The sequence below is a fragment of the Aptenodytes patagonicus genome, chromosome 1, assembly GCF_965638725.1.
Source record: "Aptenodytes patagonicus chromosome 1, bAptPat1.pri.cur, whole genome shotgun sequence".
NCBI lineage: Eukaryota > Metazoa > Chordata > Aves > Sphenisciformes > Spheniscidae > Aptenodytes > Aptenodytes patagonicus.
The window spans coordinates 133,512,236-133,532,599 of record NC_134949.1 but is presented as its reverse complement, the minus strand read 5'-3'; the positions used below and the strand labels follow the sequence as shown (position 1 = coordinate 133,532,599).

Here is a 20,364-nt window from a genome sequence, read left to right as displayed (position 1 = left end):
AAGAGATGGGACACAATGTACACCAAAATCTGCATTTGCCTGATATCACTGATTATGTGGCATCTAAATTTAGCTTGTAATCTCTGCAGAGCAGGACCTTTGTTTCCTGTTTGCTCTGTAATTACTACAGAAAATTATGGTCTGGAATAAATGAATATATACTGTTCTGACAGTTTTTAAAATAACTGTGGACATTAAATGTTGCCCATCAAACTCTGGATGAAATGTCAGTGGACGAATAATTTGATCACATTTTGAAAACTCAAATTCTGAACAATTCCTTTTTTGTTATTTCCATTTATTTTCATTTTGACTAATTTGTTGCAACACAGCTAGCATAGCTCTTCTGTTCGTATCATCATGGATAAAAATAAAATGGATTTTTTTACTGTTTACATGTCTGCTTCTAGTCAAATTTACAATGTTCTGTGCAAGCTATTATTTCTAACACAGTACTACCTTGAAACACTGGCCAAAACAGCAAAGACTTAGGTTTGTCATATTCAAACAAAACAGGTCAAAAAACCTAGTCTTCTGAACACGTATGGCAGACAAAGGCTGGGAGATAAGATCTATTATCCCACCTTATCTAGGTAAAGAACTGAACATATGAAATTAAAAGACACTTCTGGAATTACAAAGAAAGTCTGTAGCAGATCTGGAAATTAAATCAAGATCATCCTCACCTCTGATGATACAAGAAGTTTGCTCTTACTGTATTTTCATTGATCCCTAAAGGCAAAAAAAAAATCCATATGCTATCACACAACTGACCTTAGGCATAAGGAGTAAGTCAGTGCTTAGTGTTTGGCAGGGGGCTTCACCTAGGAAGAAACATGAAGAATGGCAAGTATTCCTCAGATGCAATCATATATTTGCAAGGAAGGAATAAAAATATCCTGCCTTCTTTGTTGTGGTAGCCCGCCTTAGCAGTAGGCTGCCTCAGTCTTTGCAAGCATTCTCTCTCTACTTTCCATCACGTGTATGAGGGTTTCTCTTGATATCCTGGAATTTTTTGTTACCCTTATCTTGCCTCTTCTTTCACCGATTAAAATTACAGATGCAACTAAAATAATCCCTAGTCCAAGTGTTTATATTAGCATTTGGGTGCCAAGTCTTGTTCCAGCTAAATGAAAACCTGATTACTTGTTCCCCTATTTAGTCTCCAAGGAAGGTGGTCAGCATTACCATCACTTTTAAAGCAATTTGTGACTTCTCACTAACAAAAGTCACCCTGTGGGTAGCTATCAGAGAACAGCACCTTCACTGCTGATGGCAGTGTCCCTCTTGGTCCTCTCCAAGATGTTTCTGGCATGCGGCGCTGGAAGCATGGGCAGTGTTTCTGAGCAGAAAGCCACCAGGCAGAGGCACAGATCTGCTCTGTTTATGCTGCTGCAAGCTGCTGGGGTTTTATTAAACTTAAGAATTCAGAGATATCTCAAATGGTATCTGAGAAGCTGATAAGTTCAAGTCTACGAGAAGAAGTTAACGTGTAAAAATAAATGCTATTATTTGGTGCTTTTTTTCCCCCCAGATCTCACACATTAAACCCAAAAAAGTAATGGTGCCCTTCCTATAAAAAGCCATAAAAACACCAACACCACTTCTGGTCTGTGCAACCGTCTCTAAATCTGATACGGTATTCCTGCATTACCTAGGCTACAGAAAGAGCCCTGGTCTGAGCTACGACAGCAATTTTTACATGACAGGTACTAGAAAGGGGAGGTAAGCAGGAGGGCATAGCCAGAGTGGAAGATGAGTGCAATGACATGGTGCAAAGAGAACACAAGGGAAGAAGCAAGACAGAAATGAGTTAAACTGATTACATAAACCAGCATTTTCCACATGGGGACAGAGAGAGGAGAATGGGAAATGGAGGAAGTACAGGAAGGCAGATGAAAATACACCTCTAAGAGTCCAAGTGATTTTCAGGAAACATCCCATGAGCTCTGCTTGTGCTGCACGCTGCCTGGGAGCCTGGAAGCTGCCTGACCCCCTGCCTCAGCTTGGGCAGCATGGCAGCACCAGCAGCACACCCCTGGCTGCCTCTGTGGGGCAGCGGGGCCAGCGAGGAACCCAGGTGGGAGGAGGCCATGAACCACTGTGTGCCGGTCACAGCCAGTTCCAGGCAGCTCCAAGACCTGCAGGGGTGGCTGGCCCCCACCAGAGCTCCCACCAGAGAGAGGAGCCAGTGGCGCCTCTGCCCAAACAAGTTGCAGACAAGGTGGCAGCAGGCAGGGGCAGGAGGCACAGCGGGAGGCCAGCAAGGAAACAGGAAAGGGGAGAGGTGAACGTGAAGAGAGGTGTTTGGAGAAACACAATGGAGGAGCCACATGGAAGGGGATAGTCCTGGGGACACGGCTGGAGGCACACACTTGGAAGAGGCACTCACACCATGTCTGAGAAGGGACCTGTGAGGAACTGCAGCTGAGTAAGAAGGCAGCAGCAGAGATAGAAACCATGGCACACTGATCACCTGTCACTGTGCCAAAGGGACAGGGGGGACAAAGCACAACGTGTACCAAAAACAAGGGGAGTTGAGACTAGGAAGCTGTGAGGGGAAGTGTTGGACTGAAGCTGAGCCTGAGGAAAGATGTTTCCTTAGCTCTTCTGTTGTTTATGTCTCCTTTGTTTCTCAATATCTGAATCAGTAATTTACCAGACCCATCTAAGCCCTGTCTAGAGTCCACGCTGGGGAGACAGCCAGGTGCACACTAATTCTTGTGTATAGATTGGAATGACATGTAATGTCATCTAACAAACAGGTCTTAGTCCCTGAGAAATATAAAGATTTCTACTAAAGGATACATTCCCTGTTTTTACCAGTGTACCTCCACAGTGCACCATTGTGTCGAGACCTACAGCCTTGCTCTGGTACAGCCCTGCATCACAACACTCGTATGCCCCCTGATTTTGTGTCCTGAGATCATAGAATCATAGAATCATTGAGGTTGGAAAAGACCTCTAAGATCATCGAGTCCAACCGTCAACCCAACACCACCACCCACTAAACCATGTCCCTAAGCGCCTCATCTACACGTCTTTTAAATACCTCCAGGGATGGGGACTCCACCACTTCCCTGGGCAGCCTCTTCCAATGTTTCACCACTCTTTCAGTAAAGAAATTTTTCCTTACATCCAATCTAAACCTCCCCTGCCGCAACTTGAGGCCATTTCCTCTCGTCCTATCACTTGTTACTTCAGAGAAAAGACCAACACCCACCTCGCTACAACCTCGTTTCAGGTGGTTGTAGAGAGCGATGAGGTCTCCCCTCAGCCTCCTTTTCTCCAGGCTAAACAACCCCAGTTCCCTCAGCCGCTCCTCATAAGACTTGTTCTCCAGACCCCTCACCAGCCTCGTTGCCCTTCTCTGGACACGCTCCAGCACCTCAACGTCCTTCTTGTAGTGAGGGGCCCAAAACTGAACACAGTATTCGAGGTGCGGCCTCACCAGTGCCGAGTACAGGGGCACGATCACTTCCCTACTCCTGCTGGCCACACTAGTTCTGATACAGGCCACGATGCCATTGGCCTTCTTGGCCACCTGGGCACACTGCTGGCTCATGTTCAGCCGGCTGTCAACCAGCACCCCCAGGTCCTTTTCCATCAGGCAGCTTTCCAGCCACTCTTCCCCAAGCCTGTAGCGCTGCATGGGGTTGTTGTGGCCGAAGGGCAGGACCCAGCACTTGGCCTTGTTGAACCTCATACAGTTGGCCTGGGCCCATCCATCCAACCTGTCCAGGTCCCTCTGCAGAGCCTTCCTACCCTCGAGCAGATCAACACTCCCGCCCAACTTGGTGTCGTCTGCAAACTTACCGAGGGTGCACTCAATCCCCTCATCCAGATCATCAATAAAGATATTAAACAAGACCGGCCCCAGTACTGAGCCCTGGGGAACACCGCTCGTGACCGGCCGCCAACTGGATGTAACTCCATTCACCACAACTCTCTGGGCCCGGCCGTCCAGCCAGTTTTTGATCCAGCGCAGAGTCCACCTGTCTAAGCCGTGAGCCGCCAGCTTCTCTAGGAGAATGCTGTGGGAGACGGTGTCAAAGGCCTTGCTGAAGTCCAGGTAGACCACATCCACAGCCTTTCCCTCATCCACTAGGCGGGTCACCTGGTCATAGAAGGAGATCAGGTTGGTCAAGCAGGACCTGCCTTTCATGAATCTGTGCTGGCTGGGCCTGATGCCCTGGTTGTCCCACTCATGCCTTGTGAGCGCCCTCAAGATGAACCGCTCCATAATCTTCCCTGGCACTGAGGTCAGGCTGACAGGCCTGTAGTTCCCCGGATCCTCCTTCCGGCCCTTCTTGTGGATGGGCGTCACATTGGCAAGCCTCCAGTTGTCCAGGACCTCCCCCGTTAACCAGGACTGCTGATAGATGATGGAGAGCGGCTTGGCGAGCACCTCTGCCAGCTCCCTCAGCACTCTCGGGTGGATCCCATCCGGCCCCCATAGACTTGTGAGTGTCCAGGTGGCATAGCAGGTCATTGACTGCTTCCTCTTGGATTACGGGGGGTTCATCCTGCTCGCCGTCCCCGTCTTCCAGCTCGGGGGGCCGAGTACCCTGAGGATAACTGGTCTGCCTGTTAAAGACTGAGGCAAAGAAGGCATTGAGTACCTCAGCCTTTTCCTCATCCTCAGTGACAATGTTCCCCCTTGCATCCAATAAAGGATGGAAATTCTCCTTGGCTCTCTTCTTGTCATTAATATATTTGTAAAAACTTTTTTTGTTGTCTTTAACGACAGCGGCCAGATTGCGTGATCGTTTGTCCTTTTACAGATTGCCAGATCGTTATGTGCTAGTGGAGGGCTCCGCCCCTGCCGTCCCGAGCAAACTCCCCAGCCAACAGCCTAGACAGCTTTTAGTCTCAGAGGTAGCTCAGGTGTCTTTTCATAATGCTGCATTGCACCTTTTAAACATTTTTCATATTTGTAAATATGAAAGGTTAGGTTTTCAGTGTTTTTCTAGGTTATTAAATCACCTGCAAAATACAAAGGACTAAGTACAAACATGTAGATGCAACAAGTATGTGTAACTGTGAAAAAATCGATGAAATGGTTTTGATACAGATGGCAGCAGATGTCCAACAGCACAGTTCCTGGTAACTTCTGTACATCAAAGTTTTTCCACCAGATAAAACGTCTATGAAAATCTCATGAGTCCCAAAAGTCCTAGCTGCTCATTAAATTCTGTCATTGTGCCCAAATCTAAAAGCAAATGCAAAATCCAAATTACTTTCTAATCAATTATTGACATCTATTCTGACAGAAGATATTCAGATATGTGATAACATCAAGTCAAGTAATAAAGAATGTCAGCATTGCAATGTCAATGTTTACAAAGAGAATGGCAAAAAGTAAACCCAAATAAGCAATCCCACTAAACAATAAAAAGATCACTAAAATCCAGGCAATTTAATATTATAAAACAAGTAATTTCTTGATGCTTGTATAAACTGACTGAACATTTAAAAGTTCCATTAAAATTAAATTATTAATTAAAATATGAAAACTCTATATAAAGAGAGTGAAAAGAAGGAAGATAATGAGGCTTTTTGGGGTAAATGGGTGCTTTTGTTAAAAATGGAGCTTTCTAATTCCCTTAAAGAAAAAAGGGAATGCATCCAAACCATATGATGCAATACTTTTGAGACTTTCAGACTTCAAACATATGGACAAGTACTAGCATTCAGCAAGAAAATAGAAATCCCCTATCTGAATGAAAAAAGAAAATAATTTTCCATGATCTTGAGCAACTGCACACTCGCAGATTTTAAGGTTAGACAGTAACTTTATTGATTGCCCAAGTGGACCTTGTATAAACACAGCGATGAAATTCCATCAGTAGACAGGTAATTTACATTGCTTATAAAAAGAGTCTTGAACTTTGAAAAATAATTCTTAAAGTGTAGAATGTTAATACAGTTATAAATAATAGGCAGGTTTTTTCCCTCTTTTTCACTTTTGGAGCTTGATCATTTTGGATATTTACTTGCAATGGAGATGGGCCACAAGCATGGTATAAGTGATACAAATATTTTTAATGGCAAATTATTAACACTACTATTTTAACATAGAAAACTGAATCTTGCCAGTATCACTCAAAGAGAAAAACAATTCCTTTCTGATTATCTGGCCACTACACAAGTCAATGGAACATTCTTCTACCACTGACAAGATATAAGTCAAAACTCTTCAGCATTTATTATTTTCAGATTTTAAAGCATTTTATACAAATGTTAATTAACATTTGTAAAATGAGGTTGAATTCAATTTTGAAATCCAATGTAATTAAAACCAGACTTTTTGCTGTAACACTGTAAATAGGAAGTCTCACATGAGATACTATGAAATATGTTGAAAACTCTAAAATAACTCAGTGCTTGCTTTCCTGAAGAACTACCATTTCTTGGCAGTTTTAGTCAGTTAAATGTTTCAAAAAATTATGTTAAACTTCTCCAATTGTTTAAGATATGAAAGAAAGACTTAGTATCCTGAGAAGTACTCTCAATTTACTTCACATTTGCATACTATTGAATTCTTTATTCTTCAGAAGGACATAATACTAACAATTTCTGAGACAACAAGAGTAAATTAGTAGGACCTGCAATCTCATCCTTTGTGGCAGTTCCTTACCTTCCTTTTACATTTTGCTTATAACACTTTTGCAAGTAAATTTGCTTCTTTCTGAAGCTACTGAGACACTGGTCTCGTTAATCTAAAAAGCGAAAGCTCCTTCAAATTGATATATGCATGCAGATTTCTATGAGTGTTAAAGATTTTCACAAAGACATTAAGAACAAATGCAGGTAGTTACATAAAACTAGTCTGTTAAAATATGCTCCGCTTGAGCATAAAAGAAGGAAAAGATGCCCCTAACAACACTATTAATAGGACTTCTCTTAGCAGGAGAGCAGACAACGGTACTTGGGGAAAGGAATTGCCTGCTGATAGCCTGTAAACAAGACTTTCTGTCATTTCTTGTCTGCTCGTGGTTCTGGGCAACAGTTACTTTCATCTAATTAGTGACTGGGTACGTTGAAGTTTGGGGGGGCCGAAGTTTTACATGCTTTGGTCCTTTTACTAAAATCACCTTTATCACCTCAGTCTTCAAACAATTTAAGAACAGCAGAGTAAATTGCAGAATATGTGGTCATATTTTCCTGAGGAGAGATTTGGTCAACAATTCTGCTCTCCTAGCTTTTTTGGAGGGTAGATGACAAAATTTTACTAACACGATTTGGGCAAAATTAAGTGCCTTTATCCAACACAGCAATCCAGGGTGCCTATTCTCCAACACAGACTGATTTCTAGGAACATAAAACTTAGGAGAACGTTCCTATCTATTTAGAAGTACCTATTCTAGAACTAGCCAGATACATTCCACCTGAATTATCACACAACACAAAGTTTAGTAATTATCTAACTCTCTTCACAGGCTTGACAAGGTAAGTGAGCTCTGAGCAAGCCTAACACAGCCACCAGCTCTGATATCACCTAATACACATAGCAGCTCTGGGGCTATCAAAAAAGCCATGCCACTTTTACTCAAGAATATAACCAAAAATGGAGGAAGGTCACCTTGTAGTCTCACATCCTTTTTCAGAGCACTACAACACCTGAAGTAGGCGGTTTAGATCTTGCCCTTTGCCCACTGAGCCATATACTTCTAGTATATATAGCCTGAGAAATGATATATAACTGTAATTCCCCGATCACTCAGACATTTCTGGGGCATGTTATTTCCCGTTCTTAAAGGGCAACTGTCCCAGTGTTCCAAAATGACTTTCAAATGCGGTACTCTTCTCAGTAACACGCTATCCCTTTCAAAGCTATAGTTTTATCTTGTTATTGATGTTTCTTTAACAGCAAATGGTTTCTCCCTTCCTTCATTTCCATGGCATAGATTTCTCATAGGAAAAACAAGGTTTCTGCTGTAAAGAAGTACATCAGGATGATTAATAAACTTTGCATCTTTATGACATAGGAAAGCTATTACTCAGGTTCTTGAGAAGTTCTTGAAATACGTGGAATCCAGAGAATGGAATACTGGGGTTTATTCAATAATTCAGCTTAAAAATATCAACAAGATAACTGGGCAAACTGTATACAAGTACAGTTTTCTCTTATGCTTTTCTTTTACAGTCGTGGTAACTAGGAGTTTTACTACTGGATGACAAATTCCAGATTGTATGAATTTTTTTTTTCAAGTGGTAAACTTTATTTGTATGCAATAGCTCTAAGAGAAAACCACATGGATGGCAGTACAATGGAGATGGCTATTTTTTTAGGATGTCGAGAACAACAGTACAGCTGTAATTCACTGGGGAGTTTCCATACATTTTGTTGTGAAAGTGATGACAAGTTGATGATTTTGCCATAAAACTGTCGAATACAGCAAACTATTCAATAAAGGCATTTTTATGGAGTGGCACAGGGACACTCAGACTCTTTTCAGATTAGTTCAAGCGTAGCTCTCCTAACAACCAATTATAACACATAGCTTTTCTTTTAAACAAACAAACAAACAAACAAACAAACAAAAAACAAACCACAAAACCAAAATAACTCTTCTGAAGCCATCCTCTATAAATTATTCATACATTTGTGGACTTGGTTTTAAAAACTGCCAAATAAAATTTCAAATGGAATCATTTGGTCCCAATGTCTAATTCTTGATCAAAATAGTCTTCATTGAAATGCTTGTATTTATTGCTCTTATTTATGTATTTAATGTAATAGAACTTAATTAACCTCTCAAGTGATATTTTGAGAGTTCACTACATTTCACACAATCGCTGAAGAAAGATGTGTGTTACTTTGGCTTCTTATAATCTTGAAAGGGAGATTCTTTGGTCAGGAAGAGATTATTTCTTCACAGAGTTCTATAAATATTCATTTTCATCCCTCCTCTATCACTTACACAGCCAGAAACCGCATTACAAAATTGGGATGTAAATTACTAGCAAAGTAAAACCACAGAAAGCGTATTCACTGTTATCTTTTGCATGTGTGTGAACACAACAGTAGGAAGGCCTGCTATTTAAAGTTTCTTACATGCCCAGGATCTAGCAAGATCTAACATAGCCTTTGTAATTACTTTGGTATTTCTGATTCCAAGACTGTAAATTTGGTTTTATTATCTCTCAGTCTGTTTCTATATTGACTTGTTACCGGCTTTATGTATTCTATCCATAGGAACTGATGGAAAATAAAAGGAATTTTCAAAGTTTAATTACTTTATTATATTCAAAGTTGCTTATAAACTCATTCAATTTAAAGAAACAACATTTTCATCAGCAGTAAAGCAAAGTGTTTTGGATCTGTGATGCATTATGTAGAGAAAAACGTTATTGTACAGCATATGGTTCTGTTAGAATAGAATGGTTTATTGAGGGCTTTAAAAGAGCAGAGAGGTATCTTGCTTTTTCCCACAATTCGTCCTCAATAAAATGTAACTATGTAACTAATAGTAACTAAATGTAACTATTATTCTTATGTATTCTTTAATGTATAAGTTGTAAACAAACTATGATTTACATTGAATAAACAGAGATTTGAGTATAACATTACGTAAACATAACACAACCTTTACTTTATAGAGTCAAGTACTTTTTACGTAGTATAGCTCCTGCAATTTCACACAGATCATGAAGTAAGGGTGGGGAAAAAAGGTTCAAAGGAAATAATTCAATTGTATGAGCTTATCTGTAATTTCTGGTTTTATTTCCTAAAGAAAGACTAAACCTACGCAATACTATGACAATTCTGTTGAAAAATAATCTCATGGTCATTGACCTTTTGCAGTTCTTCATAGAGATTACCTTGTTTGTTTTTATAAATACTTTCAAAGGCAATAATGGCTTCTAAATATAGTTCAAAGTTAGACTTTAACGAGCATAATATACATATTTCTGCAAGCAGAATGACTTAAGAGTTACCAATGTTAGCACAGAAGCCAGAACCTTCGGGGTTTTAATTCCAGTTGATGGCACACTGACCCATCCTGTGACCAAGAATGCAGTTATCTTGTACCGTAGCTATGAGTCTCATTTAGTATTTATAATATACCTGTTCAGTGATATTGGCCAGATGATTATGTTGGGTTTTTTTACTAGCACCTTAATAGCAAAAGACAATGAACAGCATATTCATGCAAATTAGCTCATCTTCTCAGCTTTTTACTTTTCTAAGTGTGAGATCCCGTGCTTCAGCCCAGGAAGAGGTCGTGCACTAGATATAGTTGAGTCTATCAGCTCCTACGTGACAGACCAGCGCAGCACAGCCCTGCACTCCCTTTCCTTCATGATGGGATCCGATGCACTTGGCACCTGATAGTGTGACATTACAGAAGGCTGCATGTGAGAGTGGTGCACAGCTGCTGCAGAGGAGCATGAATGGCACAGTGCTGATGCTCAGGTCATGAAACTGGATAGATTTGAATCAGTACTCATAACTGCTAAGACATAACCATGGTAACCTATTTGTATTCATGAAGAGGGAAAAAAACACAGTAAGTGGGAAACAGTCTGCGGGTAAGGTAGTCAGGGAGGACTTGCAGCAGGACTCTGGTGCAAGCTCCAAGTATAATGGAGGGGACGCCCTCTAGGGCTGTGGGGAACGTGCAGGCCTTAGCACCTGGAGCAGGTTCACCACTCCAAGGTTCAGCTCTGGCTGCGAGCAAGATTCCCAGGGATGGACTTGGGGACAACACACCGGGTGCAGTGGACTAGGCTCAGTATGTGCTGGATTGCAAGGCAAAACAACTGCACTAGGTGGGAGCACTGTACAGCACGGCGGGCTTCAGAGGAGCTGTGTTAGAGACCACACAGTTAGAGAGCACCCCAGCTGTGCTGGGGATAAGGAGAGTCTTCCTATGTTCAGGACAGCATAGCACTGTGAAGGGGTGGGAGCAGTGAACTACCCCCATGGTAGCTGCAGCAAGAACAAGTGGATCCTGTCTATACAGCTATTTAGCAGGCCTAATTCAAACCAGACAGAGCAATCTCCATCTTCTTCATACAACATACCGCAGGAAAAAAAAATCATACACTTAAAAATATAAAAATTACTATTGTTATTTTAAAGAAGTACTTAGGTGACAGTATGCCACATTTGGCATATATTCGGAAAAACCTTATGTGTCACATTCTAAAGTCCTAGCATTTCTTTTCCCCTAGATATATCATGATCTCCTTAAAATTCAAAAGTAATAAATACCTCTTGAATAGTGTTGAGCACTACCTACAGTTATACAAATGTAAACTAACTAAGCATGAAAAAATCCTCATGACTCTAGTTTGCTGCCTCAGAAGACTGGATCAAAAACGGCCCTGATCATACTTTATCTCCCTCCATTACAGAAACGCGGACCCTGTATATTTCTGACAATAAATATTTTGTTTACTTTAAAATTATTTCATTAGCAACAACAGGATGATGTCAGAAGATGCTATGCTACAGCAAGATGTACTTGAAAGAACATAAAGGGGCATGACCTGTATCTACTGCATCATAAGCTGCACTTATGCAGTCAAGGATATTGACAGTTTCAGCATAGAAAATTAATTGCTAAATCACAGCAAAAATGAATCTTGTATACTTTAAGTTCAAAACCAGCTAATCATTTTGGGAATTCTTATAGATAAAAACTAAAAAATCAGCATGTAAAATATATTCACCACACTGCTAGCCACAGATGCAAGCTTTAATATAGTTGGGTTACCACATACTCATTCATGATTTACAGTCTGATAGCTTGCTTGCTTTTTTTTTTGCTGTATGAGAAAGAAGCATTTAATCTATCTTAGAAGGCAATTTCACTTAAAGTGAAGTGCAGTTTTCCAACAGAACAAAATTTAGTCATGCATACAATTCACATGAGGGCATATAGGAATTATGTTTGTATTTCATGGAAAGTCTACAATTCTTATCTTCAGAAGACTTGTCTCAGAATTAAAAATTAAAACATCCTAGAAAATACTGATGGGAGTACTACATATGTTGGCTTTGAATAAGCGCTGTAAAGTTAAGGTATATGTACACGCTGCATCTGAATTCAACTGAGTATGTGATTCTAAAATTAATTTGCATGTCAAACAGAAACAGGTACTTATGTAATATCTAAACGCTATCCATTTCTTCTTAAATTTCAAATAAGACAAATATAGCTTCTCTCTCTCTCTCAGTAATATGTTTCAAGGCCAGGAAGAGAATAGCAGTTAAACAATGTTATTTCACATAGGATATAGTCTAAATAGTATCTGTATCTGCTACTAACAACAATGCAGTCCAAACATGCAATGTGATTTTGACATATTATGGAAAGTATTTACCTGATGGAATAAAAAGAAAGAGGTAATATGTATGTGTGTGTGTGTGTATATATATATATATATTAATTATGGGGGTAGAGAAGTTTAGCCTATGTATAGACCTTCACAGTCGTCGGTTTCAGGGAGCAATCCCTGGTCTCCAGGCCAAGATGTACAGAACGGTTTGCATCCACCTAAAGTGAATTGGCTGTGTCCACATGCAAAGCATTTGGCCTGGGTCTTCTCTAAGCTCCACAGGGGATCTCTAGGACCATAAGAAATTCATTGTTTGTAGTTTTTAGTCCTGAGCGCTCAAAATAATAACGGAAGATATATAACAGTCCACCACAGAGGGCTGCTTTTATAGCACGACCTTGAGACTGTGTTTCATCCTATAGTGAAGGGCATAAGGACATGCAAGCATCCAAGGGTGACAAGACTACATCTTCTATAGACTTCTTCTAAAACTTAATCTACTAATTTTTCCACCTTAGACACAGCTAGTTGGTTAATTCTGGAAAGGGAAACCAGAACTAAAGAACTAATACAGACTAATACAGGGCATCATCTGACTTGTGCGTCAACTGAGGGGAGATGAAAGAAGAGGCTGCAGCTGTACTACAGAGGATGGAATTGAAATCTTCTTACAAGCCTGTGGCTATACTCTGTGAATTCTTTCTTTTTCCTCCTTGTTTAAGAATAAATGTATTTCATCACCTATAGCGATCACATTCTATATTTTCTACAATGTGCTTCCACTATGAAGACAAGCGATATGAAATTAAGGTGAAAAATTTGAAATATATGATCACTGACTTTCACTTCCATTTCTTCTATATGCAATTTGGAAAACCTCTGTGGGAACTGTCTCCTGATGGAACTCTCCTTCTCATGGTAAATGCATAAAGTATCTCAAAAATGCTATGCTTATCAGGTGTTACAACATTTTCCATATTTGCTGAAACATCATATGATAGCAGAATCACCACTTACTGCGGTCAGTAATTATTGTTCTGGCCTCTTGATTGCTTGTCTTGTTTTTTAGATTTTGTGCTGCAGTTATTAGTTCATCCAGTTGGGGACGTCTTTGCTCCAGATCCTGTAGTATTGCCTAGTTGCACAGAAATACAAAAATAAAACAAAGAAAAAAGCATGTAGAGCTGTTGAGAAGACCATGTATAGGGACTTTTTTTGTGCCGCCTTGATTTAAAGCAGAAATATTGTTTGCTGTTTCAAATAATATGAAGAATTTGATCTAGACTTTCCAAATATTGTTGTTATTCTTAACATAAAAATACCAAGTATAACTTGTAATAGTAATTTTAAAAGAACCTATAAAACTAGATATAAAATTACAGTCATTCTTCATTTTTTAACTCATCAAATTATGCAAGGGTAAGCTATTTTCCTCTATAAAGCTATGGAAGGATACTATTCTTCTATATGCACTTAGATTTTACAGTGTATTTTAAAAAAGATACAGCGGTTTACATTCTTACCAGATTAGGCAGGATTTTCCTAATAACTCATGAAGTCTAGTTAATAATGTTTGTTTCTTCATATTTTAAGACTGTTTAATTACTATCTATTGGTTTAAAGCCAGTGTAAGACTGTTAATGTTGCTTTTTCTGTCCTGACACCTTATTTAGCAGAAAAGTAATTAACACTCACATTAATTTATATGTTCATCAAGGAGATACATAAAGCCCAGGCAATCTGACTAGAAAGTAAGAAGTGGATCTAGAGTTTCTCATAGGGAAAAAGATGGGCTTCAGAATAATGACTCGTGGTCTTTTGGAGGTAATAAAAACTAAAATACAATAGCTTTAGATATAATGAAAATGAGAACTCAAGGAAAGTAAGGCATATAAGAATTATGCATATATTAGTTTAATTTATTTTGAAGGATTAGGGAAGAGCAAACAAGGAATCAGTTCAACAGTTTCCCAGATAAGAAGCATCCAAGCATGTATTTAAAAGACATTGACCAAATCTAGCAACTTCAAGTCCCTATTGTGTAGCTTCCAGAAAAGATGCTCATTAGATTTCCCAGTCTTAGGAGTTGGCAGTAGCAATATTTATTACCAAATTATGAACAAATGACTTTTTTCTGCCCACAATTTTGAGCCACCAGAACAGAACAGTATGCTGTCAGATAGCTAGTAGGTATAGTACATGAGCTATCGAGCTGACAACAAAGGTCAGTGGAGGATTTTTATTTTTCAGGCTTTTTATGTGAACAGTGGTTAGATAATCTGTTAGGATGCTCACCTGGCTGTTGACTATGTGTCTTGAGTATTTTATTGTCTTAAAAGTCTCTCCCCCCCCTTAAAATGTTTTTATTCTAAATAATCATACCTTATTTTAACAAGCTGTTATTCACTGACTGTACTGGATGGAAAAGACCTGTGGAGTCTGATCTTAAATTTGGCCCTCCAACCTGAGATTAGAGTTACACAGTTTCACCAAGTTGAAGGTGACAGGTAAAGGCCTAGTATCATTTTCTGTTCAATGAGATGATTAACAAAAGTGAATGAGAATATCACTTCCAGTAACTACAGCATGTATCACCAAAAGCAAGCTAAAAGCTCCACATAGTTTCATTTTTGTTCAGCTACAAACTCTTTAGAAAACAGGTAATTTTCAAGATACACATCTAGCTACACCCTGTGAAATTCTTGCCTTTAACTTCTGTATCAGAAGCTCTTTGAAAATCTTATAACTGGCTTTCTAAACTCATACCCAAAAGTTTCGACAGTTTTTTTCACTTGTATACTGATTGGATTGCATACAGAGGCACGCAGTTAAAGCAGCAGCTTGCATAATTAAGCGAAGAACAAATTTCTCATTAGAAGTCTCTCCTTAGTGAAAGCACTCAAGAAAAAGAAATAAAATCTACTGATGCAGTTACTACCTCTAGATATCTACTTGCCTTCAAAACTCCATTTTCTAGGAAGACAAGTTAATGAGTGACATGAATTTTACAATAGAAAAAGCAGTCCCATTGCAGCCTATCAACACCTGCATTATACATATTGCCAAAATGGACTGTGCAGAAGGAACATTAAAACACGTACAACATGCTCAGATAATTGTGTGTAATATTTCCCTTTCTCCTTCCCCTACCTAGAAACAGTTTAGAAGAGGAAAAGCAAATGAAGTAATTCTAAAGTCTTACACCAACAGTGACTCTAAACCGTTCCCTAAAGTGTCCTAAACATAATTTTTATATTTGATATACTGAATAGGAGAATGATTTATCCAATCCAGCCTGAGTCTCCAACCAGACATTAAATGCTAGGTTTGTACCACAGAAGAAAGCTTCTGCTATACAAAATCTCGTAAGAAACATAGCAACAGATAAGGACTGCTCAGTAAGGATTTGCTCAGTACCAAAATGAGAGAATGGAACTGACGTATGCCTAAGTGCTGTACAGAATGATTTACCCACAAGACCCATCTGCAATTCCTGAACTGGACACTCAGGAAAACTAGCAATGCCTCTTTAAAGTGAGTCTTGCTAGCTCTGCTGTTTCCTCAGGAACACAACAATCTCGTCCCTATACAGACTGTGAGAACACCCTTCCCTCTGCCATTTAATGTGAATAAAATTACTTTCTGCTGGACGTACTAACATGTATTTTTGAAAGGTCAGGAAGGACATCTTGAAACCCTTATACTATGAACAGATTCTTGGACCTGTCAGGAGACAATAATGTGCAATTATAGAACAGATGGGGTTTTTTCTTAGTCTTGGAAAGGTAACCACTCAGAATAAGGAAAAAACAATGTTCCTCAAATTAATATATTCTTTCTTTGATTTAATACAAAGTGTCGAAGAAACCTACCCAAACAATGTTCTTTTTTATTCGGTGAAATTGTATAAATTAAAATTGTTGTAAAATTGTTACAATGTTTATTGGTACAATTTTACCACTTGGTACAATCTTAAAAGACTTAATAAATATATGTTCCACAGGGAACCTACATTGTACGTACACATACAAACCCTGATGGAAACTTGGATAAAAGTAGCTACTAAAACACATCATTCCTGAGCCTTCCTGTGATCCTGTAGCATAAAAGTAAACAGCAACACTTGAGCTCCACTGAAAGTATTATCAAATTCAGAAAAATATTCTGTGACTGGATAAACTAATCATACAAATTGATTTTGTGAGTAACAAAAATACAAATCATTATTCTAGGAAGATAAGTGATTTGATGAATGCATATTAAAAGACCACTAAATATGATTTTGGGAAAAATAAATGAATAGTTTTAAAGTATTAGCTGAAATTATCTAAAACAAACAAATAAACAAAAAAAAACCAAAACCCAAAGCAAAATCAGAAGCAATTCATATATGGAGATACTTTTTAAAACTTTTACAAATTCAGCCAAATATTTAACATTGTAAAACTGGATCCTCAACAGAAAACTAAGTGGAAACAGTCAGAAGATGTTGTTACAACAGCCATGGGAAGAAAAACTTGTTAATAGTCGCACCCTGGTTGAGGCACAGCAGATGCAACAGACCAGATGCCTCTGATTCGGAATGTCAGCACACTGAAACAAATGTGCTATGTAAAAATGGGTAATACAGAAATAAAAGTATTATGAAAGGATTTTCAAAATAAATTAAACAGAAATCTATCTAGTCCCCATCAGGCCACCAAAAGCACAGGTACAAAGACTTAGGGAATCAGCTACACTAAAAGGTTTTTTTTTTTAATAAACACTTGTGTTCTTGTGCATATAATTTCCCTTTACTCTCATTTACCTAGTGCTCTGTAAAGCTACAATAATGTATTCTGCAAAATATTACAGACCACATTTTAATCAAGAAATTTGTGTTTAATAATAAATGTAGTTCAACATGAGTAGGTCAACAATGAAGAAGGACCACTGACATCCATGGCTGTACAAATACAGCTTTAAACCCCAAAAGAGCTTTTCTTTTTCTTCCATATATCTAGGAGTGCCAACATAATAATGCTTGGTGACAGCACAGTAATGGAAAGATGAGATTCAGTCATCAAACCTGCCTACAGTTTGTTAGAAAGTGATGCTATTCACTTTTAACAATCTTTCCACATTTGTGGACAGCAGCTGCTCAAAAGAAAAATCCAATTTTCAGGTTCCTAACTTTTATGATTTCTTTACACAAAATGGGGGTTGAGATATGGAACAAATTGTTTAAGTCAGCAACTGAAATAACTTGTATAAAAATTGCTAAAAAGTAAACTGAAAAACTGAAACAGGTGAAGTGTGACAAATTCTTGGTGGGACTGCAAGGTTTGAGACGGAGAATTAAAATATTCTCTAGCTTTATAAAGTACAGCATGCTACAGCCTGCATACTTGTCACTCTAGCCATGTGTGTAGTAGTTTATATAAAAGATAGGATCTTTAAAATCTATCCAACCTTTTTTTCTTTTTTCCTGACTTTATGGCAAGCATTATTAAACTGGAATATCTGAATTCCATGATGGTACCAAGTCTTAACATTCAACTAATCATTTACTAGTGCTGATTAGGGGTGTTTGCTCTTTAATATCAGAAGCAACTTCTCACACCAAAGCCAGGACATTTCATCTCCCATTGCTGAACTTCAAACATGTAAATGAGAGTTAAGGTTGCTGTTCTGCAGCATTATACATGATTGTGCCTCAGTCTGTATGCTTCTTCAAAAAGGCTCTGGGTCTACTTCGTAACCGTTTTACATTCCTAAGTGGAAAAACGTCTCTGAAAAAAAAGAAGTTAAAATGCCATAAAAAAATGAAAGATTATTGGGTAAAATAGGTCCCACAATTCCTTTATAGTGTTTAACTGAGGAGTCCTCTGTAGTAGTAATGACTACCATGTCCTCACAATTTTTCTGTGTATTTACATGCTACCAGTCGAATACAGTTTGCTATCTATTTTATACTACTTTTTACTAGGTAAGAACACTAGCAGTGAGTGATCCAAAAAATGATGTTTGGTCAAAAAGGAGATTTAGAGAAGACCTTGCATATTAAGAGCAAACTGGAAGCACCATTTTGTCATAAACAACCCATGGCTGAAGACTAAAACTTCCCAGCTGTTTGGGATGGTTTATTTTGGCCCACCCCCAACCTTGTTTAATGAAATGAAGCAGTGGGCCACAAAAGCACAATTGAATGATTAATATGGGAATGTAAGAGAGAAGGAACATATAGTTTTCTTCTTATGAACCTATTCACTCCTCCAAACTCACCATGATATTCTTAGAAAAAGCATAATTCCATTAAACAGTTGTTGAGGAAATGATTTGCTCATCTTTTGAAAAACTTTAGACTCTAAACCTTAAATTTAAACAAAAAAATGAAGCAATTACTTCCTGAGCAAAATGTATAGCCATGACAACTTTTACTTAAAACAACTGAGTTTCTTAAGGCTGGTTGATTCTCTAAATATAACGTGTTATATACATACCTAGAAAGAGAGAAAGCTTTGGAAAAAAGCTTGCTAACAATTTCAGAAAATGCATATATGCAACACCTACAATTCATCTGCATAATAAAATTGGCTTTGTTAAGTTATTCCTCCCAAGCACAATTTGAATTTGTTTTCTTGTCACTAAGCAGGAAGGGAATATGAGAGAAAATGATCATTTACATACTCTCTACATTTAAACATAAAATTATGAAATAATGAAAGTAATATAATGCAGTGGAGTTTTCTTTTTAAAACAACTTTTGTTTTGGCTATTAGCTGTTTTGTGTTTTCCCTCCAAAGCACGTATAATTTTAGGAAAATAAGGTGGTCTAGAGTTACTATTTAGCAGTGTTGCTAGCTGATTGGTACCTGTCAGTGAAATCAAAACATTAACAGACTGGACACTATGATTTGTTTTTGCCTGAGTGATTTATGCAGCCTAAGTTTTCATAAGCACATATTTTCATGCCCACTTAGGGCCCACTCAAGAACTGCCTAAGTAGCTCTCATCACTGTCTTAGTGAATACATCAGCTCCATCAGCGATGCTGTGGAAAAGCCACCAGTGACAGCTTATCAGGTCTCTCACTAGATGCATGAAAAAGCATCATAGAACTTTTTGTATGTTTTTTTGTGGTGGTCACTCAACAAATTATGTTGGTGGCATTGGAAATGTCTGAGGACTGTTCCTGTACAGCTTATGAATTCTGGTTCATACTAGGAAGTTATGACAGCGAAAAGTGCACCATGCTGTTGATGTACACTAACCAAACCAAGCAGAATGGGGAGTACTTAATTTGAATCTCCATGCTTTGACCAACAATGTAAGGTGATGGTGATGGCTGGAGCTGGGATAACTCTCACCCTCTCTCTTCCTCTCCTGCTCCCCATTTGTCTATAGAAAAGGACTTTGGGAGCAGGTATTGCAAGTTCTCTAAGGAAAGGTGACTGAAATGTAGAAGAGAATAAAAGCTTAAAAATCTGAGTTCACATGGAAATCAACTATACTGCTCCAGAACTGCAGGAGGCAGATACCCTTCTACTTATCCACAAATGGGGTAGTCAGCAAGGAAAAGTATGTGCAGCATGGGTCAGAGTCACAAGAAAGGTACAAGAATGAGACTTCCTGAGAGGCTAAAAGTCAGCCAAGGCCCACTGAGATGTTTCTTACCATCCTCATAGACCAACAAATTAGGTACTGACACTAGGAAAAAGGTGGCACACACACAGGTTGCAAGACAAAGGTAATACAATTTGAAGCAGGTCCAGGAAGGCAGGATGTGCTCTAGCCTTAGAAATAAAAAGGTGGAAGCAAACAAAAGTTCAGCCTGCAGCTGAAAAGATTTTCAGACTAGGAAAATAGGCTGCAGAGATGTAAGGATGCAATGCACTAGATCTCTTGTAGAGGGATCTCCAATTAATGCATGTTAGAGGCAAGCTACCCAGATGTGAAGTTAAGTAAGACTAAATTTGGGTATGTGATATAAACTAATAATGCTGTAGACATTTCACACTCATTTAAAATATTCATACCAACTATTACTTGTTGTCAATAATAAAAAAGAAAGAGAAAAAATCTGTCACAA

General features: G+C 38.6%; 1 protein-coding gene across 12 annotated transcripts in view; it reads right to left on the bottom strand.

The window, feature by feature from the left end:
- Positions 1 to 20,364, bottom strand: part of DMD (dystrophin) — a 1,394,632-nt gene that overhangs the window by 309,511 nt on the left and 1,064,757 nt on the right. For all 12 annotated transcript variants that reach the window (XM_076355694.1, XM_076355734.1, XM_076355779.1 and 9 more), the window contains one exon: positions 13,312 to 13,429. In XM_076355694.1, coding sequence (XP_076211809.1) covers positions 13,312 to 13,429 — 118 coding nt within the window. The remainder of the gene's footprint in view (positions 1 to 13,311; positions 13,430 to 20,364) is intronic.